This window comes from Mandrillus leucophaeus, unplaced genomic scaffold (assembly GCF_000951045.1).
Source record: "Mandrillus leucophaeus isolate KB7577 unplaced genomic scaffold, Mleu.le_1.0 Scaffold269, whole genome shotgun sequence".
Taxonomy (NCBI): Eukaryota; Metazoa; Chordata; class Mammalia; order Primates; family Cercopithecidae; genus Mandrillus; species Mandrillus leucophaeus.
In genome coordinates this window covers 2,444,894-2,463,473 of record NW_012102798.1, presented here as the reverse complement: position 1 = coordinate 2,463,473, position 18,580 = coordinate 2,444,894, and the positions used below count along the sequence as shown (strand labels likewise).

Below are 18,580 nucleotides of genomic sequence, written 5' to 3'. Positions count from 1 at the left end.
CAGTTGATTCTACTGAGCCATGACGAATTATCACCTATAGATTTTTCTCTTTTTTTTTTCTGTCTTCCCCATCCTTGCATAGAGTTGAGAACAGACTTAGTGATCCACAAAACTCTCTGGATTCACAATATCAAATGATGTCCAGTACATCAACCCATATAGTAAGTATAGTAGGCAGGTAGAATAAACAAAACAGAAACAGAACACAGGGAGGCCTGCAGAAGATTAGCATAGGTGCTTCCATCTAATTAACTTCTGAGGTTGAGTCAAAACTGAAGGCTTTTCCCTACTAACCAGTGGTATGATAGAATATTCATAAATTTCACTGCTCATACAGATGTCTTGGACTTTTCCTCTGTTTTTGCATGAATCTCTGTTTAGAAACTGCTCAGGTCTCAGATTTACCAATACCAAATGGAATAGGGATAGATGTTCAAACTCTCAGTCATATACTAGTGAATGGTCTTTTCATTATCACCAATACCTTGCTGTCCCCACTTGATGTTTCCATGCAAATGTGGAATCTAAAGGAAATAATAGGCATTGAACAGTCAGAATAATTGAATATACTTGTTCTAAATAAAGACCAAGGCTACTGTGTGTGTTATGTTGGCATGCATGTTTTCAGTGAAGGTGATCAAGAGGGAAAAAGAGTCCCCCATAAGAACACTAGGAGGCAAGGATCATAGAGTTAAAGAATGATTTTCATATTCCAATGGAATACTTACTGGTTTATAGATCTTGGGTAAGTCATTGCACATCTTGCTGAGAAACCCAAAGTCTATGAAGATTAAGAACACCTGTTCTTTCTTTTACAGAATTGGTGTGAGGAATAAATGGGATGATGATTTGATTGCGTCTAGCCATGTGACAAGCACTTAATGGGTGTTCAGTAAATGTCTGCAGATTCTGAATGATGGCCCTAAAGGGTCTGATTTCAGCAGGCCCAGGAGCTTGAAGTCAAGCCCAGGCATACATTCTGGAGTATATAAGAGTGTAAGAAATCTATGGAGGTAGGATATACTGTATTTACACAATGAGAAGTATGATCTAAATCACACTCAGATTTCTGTTTTCCCAATCTTATATCATTTTTGATGGAGAATAGGAATGTTTTTCTAAAACTGAGATATTCCATTAAACCATTAAAGTACAGCCAGAGAGGAAAGAGCTTCTGGTTGAAACGAAAAGCTGATTCTTCGTGTGTGTACCAGGATAGGTCAGAAGCCCTAGTTATCAGGTCCTCTAAACAGTGTATTAGAAAGTTCACCAGAACATGAGCTTTATGAGACAGGAGAGTTTTGTGTGGGTTTTTCCACTGCTGTATCTCCAGAGCATAGAACAATGCCTGACACATAGTAGAAGCTCAATACATGTGTTGCATGGATGAATGAGTGTTCACATTCACCATTCCAGACAGAGCATCATAACTAATACCTGTACATTGCTTTGTAGTGAAATTGTCATGGAGTGGGAATATGGACTCTAGAAAAGGCATGGTTATGAGAGGAAGAAAAGTTTACGGTAGTTTCAAAATTATGACCACAGAAAGAAAATTCGACTGGTAATGCCTTTCGCTTTTCCTTAAGCTCAAGAAAAGAAATAAAAACATATGAACTGCCATGGGATATACTGTAAGTAACATTTTAATGGGACAAGATTAACTGCTATGAACTTTACTGACAACAATACTAACATTTTCTATCTTTTTATTGTTTAGCATTTATGTAGTCTGATTCCAACAGAGTGAAGCTCTCTATTAAACTTGTCTGTGGGGATTGGGGAAGAATTTTATTTATTTATTTATTTATTTATTTTTTACAAACAGGACTTAAGTTACTTTAAAATTCTTTTCTGCCTCCTTTCTTTTTGGCCTCCTTTTTACAAATTTACTTCCTACCCCTGAAATCTGTTTCCAACCTCCAGCCTCTTGTGGGTTTCTCACAGTACTTGGCAGGTACTTCTGACAAAGATCGTGATTCTGTGACTTGCAGCCATGTTGGTCCTGAACTGGCTAGATCCTGGCAAGCAGGCCCCAGACTCCTGTTAAAAAAAGTGTAAGAGGCTTCCTGTCAGAGACAGAAGTTGTCTGGTTTATAAATCTTCTTGTCTCTGGAGCCTTGTGTCAATTTCTACTATTCTGACTCTTTCCTTGGACTTGGCTTCCTATTTAGCTTCTAGAGTCTGCTATTGGTTACTTGTCAGGCTCTGACCTATTATCTCATTATTATCTGCAATTGCCATGGACTTCCTATATCTAGACTATTTTCCTGACATGTTCCTATATTCTGCTTCTATAATCTGTCTCCATTTACAGCTATATTTCCATGTTTTTCCATGGCTTATGGTCCCCTTGCTGAATATCTGCATATATTTGCTACTCCAAACTCTGCCCAAGCCCCAACAGAGGGAAACATGCACGGTAAGATCAGCCCAAATACATAAAAATTGAAAAGGGAGTAAAAGCAGTTCCAACTAGCAATATTACACCCCCCGCCCCCGCCCATTATTTATAGAGTTAGGGAAATGGTGTCTTCAATCTCTAGAAATCTCTTCTGTAAGAACTCTGGTCTTGGAAGCTTCATCCAGCTTTAAATCATCTTAAAAATGAACCTGCCTGCTTGGAGATGCTGGTCTATCTATGAGTGAAAGGACAGAAGACTAATGGTTTGCAAAGTTCTATCTTCCCTTACAAAAAGAAGAGTTTCCCTCATCTCGAATGTGATGGTTAATTTTATCTGTCAACTTGACTGAGCCATAGAGTGTCCAGATATCTGGTCAAACTTTATTCTGGGTGTGTCTGCGATGGTATTTTGGGGTAAGATTAACATTTGAATTGGTAGACTGAGTAAAGCAGATTGCCCTACCTAATGAGGATGGCCCTCATGCCATGAATTGAAGGCTTAAATAGAAAAAAAGGCTGACCCTTCTGAGAGTAAGAGGGGACCCTTCCTGCCTGACTACTTGAACTAGGACATCAGTATTTTCCTGCCTGCAGACTTGAACTGAAATATCAGCTCTTCTTGGATCTCAAGCCTGTGGCTTTTGGACCAGAACTTGTACCATCAGCTCTCCTGGTTTTCAGGACTTCAGACTTAGATTAGAACTATACCATCAGCTTTCCTAGGTCTACCGCTTGCAAGTCTTAGGACTCTAAGCCTCCATAATCATGCAAGTCAATTTTTTAATAATAAGTGTCTGCAGAGGCCCCTGACTAATATACCTATTAGCATTTATGTAGTCTGATTCCAACACAGTGAAGCCCTCTATTAAACTTGTCTGTGGAGATTGGGGAAGAATTTTATTTATTTATTTATTTATTTATTTATTTATTTATTACAAACAGGATTTAGTTACTTTAACATTCTTTTCTGTCTCCTTTCTTTTTGGCCTTCTTTTTACAAATTTACCTCCTGCCACTGAAATCTGTTTCCAACCTCCAGCCTCTTGTGGGTTTCTCACAGTACTTGGCAGGTACTTCTGACAAAGATCGTGATTCTGTGACTTGCAGCCATGTTGGTCCTGAACTGGCTAGATCCTGGCAAGCAGGCCCCAGACTCCTGTTAAAAAAAAAGTGTAAGAGGCTTCTTACACAGTAAAGTCTAGCTGCTCCATGAATAGCACAAGAAAAGATGAAAGAAAGTCTCAAGCAGTCTTAGTAGACTAAGAAAATATTTCAAATTAGGGTGATTTTGGAGAAAGAAATTTTTGTGAATGATTAAGAGACCTGTAATCCTGACTCAATTTATGTGTGACATGACTTTGGGTAAGTCACCTCCCTTGTATTACTCCCACTTAATAAAGAGAGAAATTATTCTAATGAACTCTCACTCTATGCCTATGCCATAGTAAAGCTAAAAAAGTAAAGCAACTAAATCATCACTAATATGCAATAATATCAACTCCCAACATTTCTTTCTTTTAGCCAAGAATCATTTATTAATCATCCCTGAAACTATTCATACCAAATACAACACAAATCCCTTGCTTTCTTTGGTATCTTTTAAACAGAAATGGGGGATGCAATGCCTTTCAGGAATAATGGTCTTTGTGGTCATGACAATTACACAGAATTATGTGTTGGAAGTGGGTACCCAGATACTATGAAAAAAGTCTAGCTGCAGATAATCAAAAAGCACTGTAAATAATGGTATTTCAGTATATGGGATAAAATTTGGTATTTTATCTCTAAACTCGCTGATGGATATGAAAACAAAAATTAGCCAATTATGCTAATTATAGAAATTATAGCTTATTAAGGTTCATACCAAAGCTGATTTGACAGAATCCTCCAGTACAGACACCATTCTGAAAAGATCAGTAGCAATGGATTTTGTCAGAATGAGAAGCAAAATGTTGGGTGAGCAGGAAACATAGGTCACTAACACCATGTCATAAATTTGTTTAACATAATCACTGCCTTGGCATTCATTTTTTTGGCCTGACATAAGTTATTGGTAACCTAGTCATGCCCCCATCACCTTTGACCTAGTTAAAACTTCCACTCCTCATGTGTTTGTTTGTAATATAGTTCACAAATTCCGCATCTCATTAACCCAAACCCCAGAACACTCCACAGCTGGTAATCATGATAAACCTAATGAACACCAGAGTCATGTGAATAAGATCCTTCTTCACGTGCGTTTTCTTTAAACAAGCCAATCCACAATTCTCACGGGAAAACCTAAGACATAATGCCCATGGACCTTAATAAAGCCATAGTCCCACAGGTATACCCACTTTCTCACTCCCCACCCACTGGTTGAGCACTCTGCTGTCTCTAGGCTTCCTATTAGCCTCCTGTTGGCACCCTCAACCTCTTGAACCTGTGAGTAATAAACTTCTTTCATTCCATGCATTTTGGTTTTACTTCCTCATTGTGTCTCACCTGACACAAACATACCATAGTGTTCCTCTCAATATTATTTAACAGCTTTCATAATCATAACATACCATTTCCACAAGAAACAGTTATAAGAGCATTCCTGGATGCATCAGTGCCCCTGCAGCTTCATTGAGACTGTACTTCTGCCATGATACCCTCCTTCCAACTCTTGAAACCCTCCTCACAGGTCATAGTCCAGTTCAAGCCCAATCTCCCTTATGAAGCACTCTCTGTCCACTGAAGTCCCCCTGTGATTTTATCCATCTACATGATTTGTCTCCAGCACTTATTTGGCACTTGAAAGAAGCAGAGATGTCACAAGGTAATGTATCTTCTCTTCAACACTTCATGGCTTGGCTAATTACTTACAGAAAAACTTTGGACAGATTGCTGGACCCTTTCAGGGCCTTCATTTCTTTATATTTTAATTGAAGAATTTGAATAAAAGCTGTGGTTTTCAAGCATTTTGTTTTGGTCATGGAACCCTTTCTGCTAACAATATAAGTAGAACTAAATAAGATAAAAAAGTTAAATAAAACAATAAATAAAGTTAAATAAAACAAGGCCATGAAGCTAGAGCCTCCTAGGTGTAAAGAAATGCCCTAAACTCTTTTTCAATAGTTTGAGGCCCTTCTATGGAACCCTAAAAAAATTCTATGAAAAAGTACAAAAACCACTGGACTAGATTATTTCTAAGAACCCCTTTCAGTCCTTATAGTCTATGCTTGTTGTTTTTTAATTTTGAGTTTCTCATTCTTGACCATCATGGAACCCTATAGTCAATGCTTCTATGTGCATGTGTAGAGTCCTGGCTGGATTGAAAGTTTCTTAATGGTGGTTATTGTGTAGGACATTGAATTTCTAGATTACATATTGCCTTGTGGAGAGAGATTGCTACATTAAGATATTTGGCACTGCACTCCAGCCTGAGTGACAGTGAGACCATGAAGAAAGAAAGAAAGAAAGAAAAGAAAGAAAGAGAAACAAAAGAAAGAAAAGAAAAAAAAGAAAGAAAGAAGAAAGAAAGAAAGAGAAGGAAAGAAAGAAAAGAAAAGAAAAGAAAAGAAAAAGAAATTTGGGTCAAGGAGGAGGATAAGCTTCCACGGAGGCATTTAGTTTTCTGTTCGTCTGAAGAAATTTCTTGCCTTTTTCCTGGACTAGGGAGATAGAAGCAACAGTTACCATATTTCTGCCCTTGATCCTAAGACTCTGAACTTGCCCGTTAGTGACCTTCTCTAAGTTTTGGCCTTCTAGAAGCTCTATTCTTGGTAGTATTGGAAATTGCTCCACCTATAGGGTGAAGATAATTCAAGTGTTCTTTGAATCAAATCTTACTGATGTAATTTGAGAAACAGATCCTGTCTCCTCTAAGAGGAAAGGAAAACGTGTGTGTGTGTATGCACATGTGTATGCATGATTGGGGAGTTTTTTAAGTTTAGTTATGCTTCATCTTTCAAAATACATGGGCCAAAGTTTAACTACGTAGGTTTGATAATAGGAGCAAACACCCTCAGCCCTGAGAGCAGATTATGTTTAAGTTTCAGACCAAATAACAAATTATCTTTCTAGATTCTCTTTTATGAGTACCTCAAAGTTATTTCTTTTCTTTTTTGAGGCGGAGTCTCGCTGTGTCGCCCAGGCTGGAGTGCAGTGGCGCGATCTCGGCTCATAGCAAGCTCCGCCTCCCAGATTCACGCCATTCTCCTGCCTCAGCCTCCTGTGTAGCTGGGACTGCAGGCGCCCGCCACCACACCCGGCTAATTTTTTGTATTTTTAGTAGAGACGGGGTTTCACCGTGTGAGTCAGGATGGTCTTGATCTCCTGACCTCGTGATCCACCCACCTTGGCCTCCCAAAGTGCTGGGACTGCAGGCATGAACCACCATGCCCGGCGGAGTACCTCGAAGTTATTTCATACTGCAGAGCTCATCATATCTCAGAATATAGGTTGATTCACTGCATCAGTGCAGTGACTATTATATACTTATGATATTTGCATACTTTACTTATTCCATACATATAAATCACAGAGGTTTACTTTCAGGGAGAAAAACCTTAGAGAACATCAACAAAGAATGTATGGGATCTCTATCCCAGGTGTGGGACTCAAATCCTCCTAGCATTAAGCAAACTGGTTGACTTCTCAAGGTCCCTCGAATATCCCCATGTACATATTTCTTTTCTTCTTGCTAGCAAAGTGGTGACTTGTCTTTTATTGTTGGCCTGAATAATTAGTTTCATGCAAGTTTAAAACTGGAAGGAATACTCAAGTCAAAGCTCCTTATTCACTGTATACAAACACAGGCCCAGAAAGATGCTGTGCTAGTTATTAGAAAAGCTGGGACAAAACTTAGTGCTTTTAACTTTTTTTCTTTTTTTAAAGTTTAAGTTCTAGGGTACATGTGCATAATGTGCAGGTTTGATAAATAGGTATACATGTGCCATGTTGGTTTGCTGTATGCATCGACTCGTCATTTACATTAGGCATTTCTCCTAATGCTATCCCTCTCCCAGACCCCCACTCCGTGACAGGCCCTGGTGCGTGATGTTCCCTGCACTGTGTCCATGTGTCCTCATTGTACAACTCCCACCTATGAGTGAGAACATGCGGTGTTTGGTTTTCTGTCCTTGTGATAGTTTGCTTAGAGTGATGGTTTCCAGCTTCATCCATGTCTCTGCAAAGGACATGAATTCATCCTTTTTTATGGCTGCATAGTACTCCATAATTTATATGTGCCACATTTTCTTAATCCAGTCTATCACTGATGGACATTTGGGCTAGTTCCAAGTCTTTGCTATTGTGAATAGTGCCACAATAAACATACATGTGCATGTGTCTTTACAGTAGCATGATTTATAATCCTTTGGGTATATACCCAGTAATGGGATCACTGGCTCAAATGGTATTTCTAGTTCTAGATCCTTGAGGAATTGCTACACTGTCTTCCACAATGGTTGAACTAATTTACATTCCCACCAACAGTGTACAAGTGTTCCTATTTCTCCACATCCTCTCCAGCATCTGCTGTTTATCTGTTGCTTTTAACTTTTAATTTGTTGAATTTTCTGCTGACAAAAGCTTCTTGCCTTTCAGCTTTTAGTTATTTTAAAATATGCAATGTATTATTGACTCTTGTCACCCTCTTGTGCTATCACATAGTAGGTATTACTTATTTTTTCTATTTTTTGTGCCAATTAACCATCCCCACCCTCTCCCCATCTCCCCATTACCTTTCCTAGCCTCTAGTAATCATCCTTCCATTCTCTATGTCCATTAGTTCAATTGTTTTGATTTTTCGATCTCACAAATAAGAGAGAATATGTATATAATGTCTTTCTGTGCCTGGATTATTTCAATTAACAAAATGATCTCTAATTCTATCCATGTTGTTGCAAATGGCAGGATCTCATTCTTTTTTCTGGCTGAATAGTACTTTATTGTGTGTATGTACCACATTTGCTTTATCCATTCATCTGTTGATGGACACTTAGGTTGCTTCCAAATGTTGGCTATTGCGAATAGTGCTGCAACAATCATAGGAGTGTAGGCATCTGTTTGATGTACTGATTTCTTTTCTTTGGGGTCTATACCCAGCAGTGGGATGTTTGGGTTGTACAGTAGCTTTATTTTTAGTTTTTTGAGGAACCTCCAAGCTGATCTCCACAGTGGTTGTACTAATTTACATTTCCACGAGCAGTGTAAGAGGGTTCCCTTTTCTCCACATCCTCACCATCACTTGTTATTGACTGTCTTTTTGGTATAAGCCATTTTAACTGGAGTGAACTGTCTCTCAACTTTTAAATTGAGACAGAATAATAAGTACCTATATAACCCGAAGTAGAGGACCCTGAAATGATACTCAAAATTAGAAGACAGGTAGAATAATGAGTCATTTCCATGATAGTCTCATCTGTTTTTTTTTTTTTTTTTTTTTGAGACAGAGTTTCACTCTTGTTGCCCAGACTGGAGTGCAATGGTGCGATCTCGGCTCGCCGCAACCTCTGCCTTCCGAGTTCAAGCGAGTCTCCTGCCTCTGCCTCCTGAGTAGCTGGGATCACAGGCATGTGCCACCATGCCCGGCTAATTTTGTATTTTTAGTAGGATGGGGTTTCTCCATGTTGGTCAGGCTGGCCTGGAGTTCCCAACCTCAGGTGATCCGCTCACCTCGGCCTCCCAAAGTGCTGGGATTACAGGCGTGAACCACCACACCAGGCCAATAGCCTCCTCTTTAAAAAGAGCTCCTTTCTGTAAAATAGAGTAGATTTTTTGTGATTAAAAAGAGAGCAGAAATGATTATTTTCTGGTCATTGGCTATGTACTAGGCATTGTGCTAAGTACTTTACGTGTATCATCTTGTGTAATACATAAAATAACCCTACAAGCTAAGTATTATTATTTATAAATGAGAACTCTAAGCCTCGAAGATATGTGACTTGCCCAAAGCCCACAGCTAGTAAGGGAGAGATCTGGGATTTGAACCAACATCTTTCTCAATCCACACACACATTCTTGTTAATCGCTATAGCATTCTGAATCCTGGAGCTTCATAAGGAGGATAAGAAAACCATTACTCTTCTTGCTCAAATGGTTTAATTGTGATGAATCTGTTTGTTGAGCTTCCCATTGCTTATGGGATGTGGATAGCTTTCGTTTCTTGTGGGGCCAATAGAAAAAACTGGAATTCTGGGATGGATTTGTCCATCGGCCTTGTCTTTCTCTCATTTTGCTGATCTCTCCTGGAGGAATCTGCTGCTATCCCTTCTCACACAGAATGTTTTACCAGGTGAAAAAGCATTGCATCCATCACCTATATAATTGTTTAAGTATCTTTTGTAATTGAAATTTTGGTCTACTATACTTCATCATCGATCAATTCTAATTACTATTTTTGCAAGGGAGGTGGAGTGGGATGGAGAGGACATCTGTTATTTGACTGAAGAAAAATAACTAGTATTGAGTACCCACTGTGTGCCCGGCTTTGTGCTAGGTATTTTTTATCTATCTCACTTAATCCTTACAAGGATCCTGCAGAGTTATACGTCTACATTTATCAGAAGGGGAAACTGAAGTTTGAGTCAGCTAAGTAAGTAGCCTGACATCACATGGCTATTAAGGGGCAGAGTTGGGATTTGAAATCAGGTCTTTTTGGCTCTACAACCTAACGTCTATTCCACTATACTACTTAGCCTTCATTAAAAGCACAGTTACTGCTTTCCATAAGAGTCCTGATAAGCACGGAAATCTCAATCTTTCTTAGTTTTTTTCTAAATCCTGGCTCCAACTCTCTGGAGGTTCCCCTAGGGCAAATGAACACAATCAACTATCTTCTGCAGAAAAGAAAAGGGGGCAAAACCCACAGTTCCTTGAGACATGGAATTAAAGGATTATTTCCTGCTCCCTCCAGTCCCTGCCTTGAATGAAAGGTCTGAGTAATAGCTTCCCTGCTCTACTCAAACCAAGGACAGGCATCTGGGAACGGCTTCTTGGCTATGAAACTCAGACAGTGCTTTTATTGTCATTTTAACTGTGAGCATTCCCTCCATCTTACTGTTTCCAATTTCTGCGCCTGCTAATTGGCTAATTTTGTTTTCAGTTTGCTGAAGCTGTGTATTCTTAATTATGTTAATAGGAGTTAACTAAAAAAATTAACACTTAAAACACATATTGAGTACCAGCAAAGTTTAAAAAAATTATTTATTTAGGTGAAATTCACCTATTATGGATATAGATAATATTATCATAGATATAGACATAGATATATATCTATATACATAGATGTATATATATCTATACATAGATATAGATAATATTGTCACCTATTATGGATATTTCATATGAGTGAAATCATACAATATGTGACCTTTTGTATCTGACTTCTTTTACTTAGCATAATGTTTTCAAAGTTCATCCATGTTGTAGCATGTATCAGTAATTCATTTCATTTTAAATCTAGGCAATATTCCATTTTGTGTGTGTGTGTGTGTGTGTGTGTGTGTGTGTGTGTGTATATATTTCATATAGACTTTGATCTTATATGCATAATCTCAAAAAACAATAAATAGAGCAAAGAGACAACCTGCAGAATAAGAGAATGTATTTGCAAACTGTACATCTGATGAAAGGTTAATATCCAAAATACATAAGGAACTCAAGCAACTCACCAACAAATAAACAAATAACCTGATTTAAAAATGGGCAAAAGAGCTGAATAGACATTTCTCAAATAAAGACATACAAGTGGCCAATAGGCATATGAAAAAATGCCCAGCATCACTAATCATCAGGGAAATACAAATAAAAACTACAATGAGATATTACCTTGCTCCAGTCAGAATGGCTACTATCAAAAAATCAAAAGACAACAAGTGTTGGCAAGAGTGTGGAGAAAAGGGAACCCTTTACACACTGCTAGTGAGAAGGTGAATTAGTACAGCCATTATGGACAACAGTATGAAGGTTCCTCAAAAAAAAATAAATAAATAAAAATAGAACTCCCATAAGATCCAGTAATTCCACTATTGGATGTATATCCAAAAGAAGGGAAATCAGTATGTCAAACAGATACCTGCATTCCTAGGTTTATTGAAGCACTGTTCACAATAGACAACATATGGAATCAACCAGACTTTGTTTATCCATATATAAATCCATTGATGGGCATTTGGGTTGTTTCCATCTTGTTGGCTATTATAATTAGGACTGCTAGGAATGTATGTACATATGCTTACTTGAGTACCTGTTTTCAATTCTATAGCGTATATGGCTAGGAATAGAAATATGGATTCATATGGCATTTCTATGTTAAACTACCTGAAGAACTACCAATTGCTTTTCATAGTGGCTGAACCATTTTACATTCCCACCAGCAAGATGCAAGAGTTCCAATTTTTGTACATCTTCATCAATGCTTGTTTTTGTCTTTTTTAAAATTATAAGACATCCTGATGGGTGTGAGCTCTCTAATTGTGGTTTTGATTTTCATTTCTCTAATGAATAATGATGATAAACATCTTTTCATATGCATGTTGGCCATACATATATCTTCTTCGGAGAAATGCATATTCAAGTTTTTTGCCCAATTTAAAATAGGGGTTTTCAAATGTCCATCAATGATAGACTGGATTAAGAAAATGTTGCACGTATATACCACGGAATACTATGCAGCCATAAAAAAGGATGAGTTCATGTCCTTTGTAGGGGCATGAATGAAGCTGGAAACCATCATTCTCAGCAAACTATCGCAAGGACAGAAAACCAAACACCACATGTTCTCACTCATAGGTGGGAATTGAACAATGAGAACACTTGGACACAGGATGGGGAACATCACACACCAGGGCCTGTCATGGGGTCGGGGGAGGGGGGAGGGATAGCATTAGGAGATGTACCTAATGTAAATGACGAGTTAATGGATGCAGCACACCAACATGGCTCATGTATACATATGTAAGAAACCTGCACATTCTGCACATGTACCCTAGAACTTAAAGTATAATTAAAAAATAGGGGTTTTATCTTTTTGTTATTGAGTAGCAGGAGTTCTTTATATATTCTGCATACCAGATCCTTATTAGATATATCATTTGAAAATATTTTCTCTCATTCTATGGGTCGTCTTTTTACTTTCTTGATAATATCCTTTGATGCACAAAAGGTTTTAATTTTGATGAAGTCCAAATTATTTATGTTTTTCTTTTGTTGCTTATGCTCTAGGTATTCATATCTAAGAATCCTTTGTGAAATTCAACTTCATGAAGATTTTATCCCTATGTTTCCTTGTAAGAGTTTTATAGTTTTAACTCTTATATTTAGGTTGCCGACCCATTTTGTATATGGTGTGAAGTATGCGCAATTTCATCTTTTTGCATGTGGATATTTGGTTATCTCAGCACCATTTGTTGAAAAGACTATTCTTGCCAGGAACAATGGCATGTGCCTCTAATTCCAACTAATAAGGAGGCTGAGGCAGGAAAATTGCTTCAGCCCACAAGCAAGTTTGAGCAAGACCCCCATCTCAATAAAAAAGAAAAGGCTATTCTTTCCCCCACTGAATGATCTTGGCACCCTTGTTAAAAAGCAATAGGCCATTGATCTATGAGTTCATTTCTGGACTTTCAGTTCTATTCTATTGATGTATATGTCTTTCCTTACACCAGTACCACATTGTTTTTTATGACTATGCTTTGTAGTAAGATTTTAAAAACAGAAAATGTGAGTGCATGAAACTTATTCTTATTTTTTAAGATTGTTTTGACTTTTCTGGGGACCCTTGCAATTTGATATGAATTTGAGGATAAGGTTTTCCATTTCTGCCATAAAATGCCATTGATTTTGATATAAATTGCATTGAATCTATAGATCTCTTTAAGCAGTATTGAAATCCTAATAATATTAAGTCTTGCAATCCACGACATAGAATGTCTTTTCATTTGTTGAGATTTTCTTTAATTTCTTGTAGCATTTATTTTCAGTTTTTGGTATAACACTTGCACCTCTTTTGTTAAATTTCTTCCTAGACATTTGATTTTTTTGGATACTATGCTGAATCAAATTATTTTCATATTTTCTTTTGGATTCTTCATTGCCAGTGTACAGAAACACAACTGATTTTGTATGTTGATTTTTATTCTGAAACTTTGATGAATTTGCCAACTTTTTCTGCATCATTTGAGATGATGATATGGTTTTTCTCCATCCCTCTCTTAATGTAATGTTTTACATTGATGGATTTTTTTTTTTGAGACGGAATCTTGCTCTGTCACCCAGGCTGGAGTGCAGTGGCGCAATCTCCGGTCACTGCAAGCTCCGCCTCCTGGGTTCAGGCCATTCTCCTTCCTCAGCCTCCCGAGTAATCGGGACTACAGGCACCCGCCAACATGCCTGGTTAATTTTTTGTATTTTTAGTAGAGACGGGGTTTCACTGTGTTAGCCAGGATGGTCTCGATCTCCTGACCTCGTCATCCACCCGCCTTGGCCTCCCAAAGTGCTGGGATTACAGGCATGAGCCACCATGCCCGGCCTGATGGATTTTTTTTTTTTAAATGTTGAACCACTTTCATTCCTGGGATAAATCTCATTTAGTCATAGTGTATAAATCTTTTTAATACACGATGTTTATTTTAATATGATCTTTTTGGTAGTTTGTGTGTTTCCAGTAATTTGTCCATTTTATCTAGCTCATCTAATTTGTTATGACATAATTGTTCATAGTAGTTTCTTATAATCCTTGTTATTTTCTGTAAAGTTGGTAGTAATGAAGTCGCTTTCACTTCTGATTTTACTCATTAATATCTTCTATCTTTTTTTTCAGTCTAACTAAAGATTTGTCAATATTGTTGATCTTATCAAACAACTACCTTCTGGTTTCATTGTTTCTCTTTATTATTTTTATGTCCTTAATTTTACTTCTGATTAATCATTATTATTTCCTTCCTTCTGCTAGCTTTGGGTTTGCTTTGTTCTTCTTTTTCTACATCCTTCGGATGTAAAGTGATGCTGTTGATTTTAAGTTTTTCTTTTCTTTTTCTTTTTTTTTAAATGTAAGAGCTTAGAGCTATAAATTTCCCTAACAATGAACTTCCTTAGGGACAGTTTCTATTCCCCACAACCCCATGAATGGGCCATATTTACCTGTTTGTCTGTATGCTTCATGAATTTTTGTTGAAAACTGGATATTTGAATATTATAAAGTGGTTACTCTGGATATCAGATTCTCCGCTTTCTCTAGGGTTTGCTATTTTTGATTGTGGAAAGCTAGAGTCATCTATTTGTTTAATTACTTTTCCAGACTATTTTTGTAAAGACTGTATTCTTTGTCATGTGTGGTCATAAGTTAAGTCTTCTGCTTCTTTATCTTGTGTTTAGCTAGGGCTTTGACAGATATTTCCTTGAACTCATATATACATATGTTTTGCACATACTTATGACTTTGGTCATATCCCTATGTTTGAACATTGCAAGAGAGATGATTTCTAACTGAGCAGATGCTCTTTGGGAGCTTGGGTGAAGAACATATCTTTGATTATTATGTTATGTATATATGTGTGTGTGTGTGTGTGTGTGTGTGTGTGTGTATATATATATAAAATATAAGATTAGCTCTGTTTTGGGGCATTCCTTCAACACTTAGCCAGCTGTCTAAAACTGCCTTAGCCTTCAGTTCCTGCTTATACTGAGCCCAGAAAGCAGCCAGATGTGAAAGCTTAGAGTCTTCTTAAGTCTTTTCTGAATATGTGTCCTACTCTGGGGATATGCATGGCGTTCTAAATTCCCCAGTATACACGGGTGATTTTGAATCTCTTAATTTCCCAAAGAAAGTTTATGCCCAGTATTTTCTTCTAGGCTTTAGGCGGTCTACTATTTGCCTCAACCATAATCTTTCACCCCAATTGGGTGCAGGATTTTCATTTACCTTACAAAACCTTTGAGAAATGTCCACCACTTTCACACTGAGTGATTTCTGAGTTAGGTGAAATGAAGAGGAATGCCTTGCATCAGCCCTTTGGGGAGCCCATACATAGATTAGAACAGATGAACAGAATAATCCTTTGATAAGGTCTGTTCCACTCCCTTTGGAATCAGGGACAGGGTCCCACACAAGGAATGTGATTTGCCACTTTCAAGACCACTGTCAAACTAGGGAGGAGGTGGGACAAGAGCTGGAATAAATGCCACAAAATTTTCCTAATGTGTAGGAAGTTGCCTTTTTCTTGATTCACATATACCTAGTTTCTGTACATCTTTGACTATTTTCCAGAGTTTTGACAAAGTTGGTTGTGATAATTTCTGCTTGCTTTTCAGTGTTTCTGTGGAGCAATGGGAGTTTGGAGCTGCCTATTCTGCCATTTTGCTGATGTTACTCTTATCAACAAAGAGTTATCTGGGCCACTGAATCCAGGGCTTGCTTTGTAAGGCTTGGCTTGAGAAGGCTATCTCTTCTGCCAACGATACACCCTTCTCTCCACAGAGACCCTTCCAAGCAACCCTGGTCTCCATATGTCTTCCCTACACAGAAATCCTTGCTTAGACTTAGAGGATACTGATGGATGCTTGAATGTAGCTGAGTAGTGGGAAAGACTCTACTAATGAGCAAGGCAATGGGAAAGGAAATTGAGCAAGGCTTCAAGCAAAGTCTGGTGACTAAATTGTAGTCTTCTTTCAAAATGTGTCCCCCCAAAATGGCTTTCAATGTTGCATTTATTATCTCCTTGGGTCGTTTTATCTTCTTTCTTCCTTCTTTCTCTATCAATTGTAAACATTGTTTGTTCAGTGAAAAATATACTTCTTTCCTAAGCACAGCTCTGAAATATTACATTCCTATCATCCTAGGTAATTCCTCTGGTATTATCTAGGTTTACTTGATGGGTCTTCTCTTAGACCCTGCTTATCCTTTTTCACCTAGCTTTTCTAGTCTGGACTAGTTCACCTAGCTTTTCTTGTCTGGACTCCTTAACACTGAAGGCCCAGATCCATTCAAAGATTATACTTGCTGCTTCTCTAATGTCCCTATGCACCACTGTCATCAAAGAGTGGGCAAAAATAGTTAATTATATTTGCTCTATCTGGCTGGTACTGGCTACTTCCTCTAGAATCTATTTTATTTATTGGGACATTCATAGCAATTTTCTTTTGCCATCTTGACCTTATCTTTTCTCCCCTAAATCTTTCTTGCAGCATTGCCCTCCCCTATAGGTCCCTTTTTAGCCCTCACAGTAGCTTTTAGAACTAAGTCATACAATTTCTTCTTTGTCTTAATTCTCTTTCCCTCTGCTCTGGGTCTGTACTCTTACCCTTTTCCACAATCTCTGAACTGTACCTTACAAGCATAGGTAGCTTCTGTTTCTTTGGCATTTTTTTTTAAGTTGGGTTATGGTCTTGTCAGACAAATTGTCAATGCTGCAGTTGCTGGAGGTGAAATGGAAACTAAGTGCTGAGTGTACAGATGAGAAACCACACGAATTGCTGCATAATCTAATTGGACCAACCTTCTACTGCAAAGATGCATTATGGGTAATTTCCCTTCACTTTAGGAGGTGTCTAAATTTGCACTAGATTTTTTTATTGGAAATTCACTGATAATATAAGAATGGGGACAGTTTGTGACCCCCAGAAGCATACAACATATGCAATTAAAAATAAAGATTCCCCCTTCTTCCAAGAGTTTAAAAACTTGGCAAAACCATGCACATGTATTTTTCCACTGTAAAAGGGAGTATGAGATGTAAAATCATCATCTTCCACTAAGAGACGACCAAGGCTGTAAATGAAGTAAGAACAGTGAAGAGTGAAACTTCAGCAAGAGATGGAGCTTTTGAAAAAGAATCTTTCTGGATAGGAGAGTTTTCTGGTGTAAAAATTTACCTCTTTACATTTAAACAATTTTTAATTTAACTTCTTTTGTTAGAACATTTTCTAACATGTATTGTACACTTCCTTGCCTCCTTAGGCAGTATGGAATATAGTCTCATCTTTTCTTGATGACTCAAGGTCCACACTATGATTTTCAGCTTTTCAGTGTGCTGTATCCAGCAATGCCCTCAGAGCCTATTACAGGCTGTAAGAATGAACGTTTGCACAAACACTAAATGTTCTCTGACTGCAAAGAGTTATTTTGCCAACTTTTCCGTAGTTTTTCTCTCCCTGTGCTGTAGGTGTTCTGTTATCTTTGTTTTAACATCCACTGACTAGCTTTTAATGGGATGTCTCTAATCTTTGGTGAGATTGGAAAGAAAACATTCAAACTTGGTTAAAATTATGCATACAATGCAAATGTATAGATTCTGAATCAAGTCCTATAGGGCCTCCCTTTTTAAATTTTTTTTATTTATTTTTATTTATTATTGTTATTTTTTTTGAGACAGAGTCTCACTCTGTTGCCCAGGCTGGAGTGCAGTGGCAAGATCTTGATGCACTGCAAACTCCGCCTCCCGGGTTCATGCCATTCTCCTGCGTCAGCCTCCCGAGTAGCTGGGACTACAGCCCGTCACCATGCCCGGCTAACTTTTTTTTTGTATTTTTAGTAGAGACAGGGTTTCACCATGTTAGCCAGGATGGTCTCGGTCTCCTGACCTCATGATCCACACGCCTCAGCTTCCCAAAGTGCTGGGATTACAGGGGTGAGCCATCGCACCCGGCCGATAGGGCCTCACTTTTAAGGAAGCACATGAGTCAAAGTGCACTGACTTGGTGCTCAGATGCCCTGTTTGCTTACCTCCTGGTTCTTAGTTATGTTACAGGTATGTAATGTTGCTATTGTTGTAAGGTAAGTTTCAGAAAGGTGAAGGGTCACTTTGTACAGTAACATTAAAGTTACTGTAAAGCCAGGAGGTAGTTGACAATGTGCTTCATGTTGCTCTCCACTGTTCTAAAATGATACTCTCATTATTTCACTTTTTTCAGAGAAATATGTAAAAGGCATAGCTGAGGGAGGGCAGTAATTTAAGCATACTAGTGGCTTGTACCCATTTCCTGCAACCCCAGTTCCTGACAGTAGGAACACTCTGTACCTAATGCCTGGGGCTCTTAAGGTTTTCACCTGGATGTCTTGCAGATGGAGGAGATTAGACAGCAAGGGGCAGTGTGTCACTCCTGTTGTTTTTTGTTGTTTTGCAAATACTTAGAGAAGTGTATGGTTTCATCATACCCCTAGGTTTGAACGTTTTAACAGAGATGATTTCTAACTCAGCAGATGCTCTT

The 18,580-nt window shown here is 38.1% G+C and overlaps 2 protein-coding genes across 2 annotated transcripts in view; both read right to left on the bottom strand.

Annotated features, from left to right (window-relative positions):
* The window catches only part of TRPC5 (transient receptor potential cation channel, subfamily C, member 5), a 325,159-nt gene that overhangs the window by 261,569 nt on the left and 45,010 nt on the right, over positions 1-18,580 (bottom strand). The gene's annotated exons all lie outside the window — the stretch shown is intronic.
* Positions 1-18,580, bottom strand: part of LOC105542831 — a 67,459-nt gene that overhangs the window by 15,616 nt on the left and 33,263 nt on the right. The window contains exons 2-3 of the mRNA XM_011984533.1: positions 3,411-3,560; positions 1,901-2,043 (exon numbers count right to left, since the gene is read on the bottom strand). Coding sequence (XP_011839923.1) covers positions 1,901-2,043; positions 3,411-3,560 — 293 coding nt within the window. The remainder of the gene's footprint in view (positions 1-1,900; positions 2,044-3,410; positions 3,561-18,580) is intronic.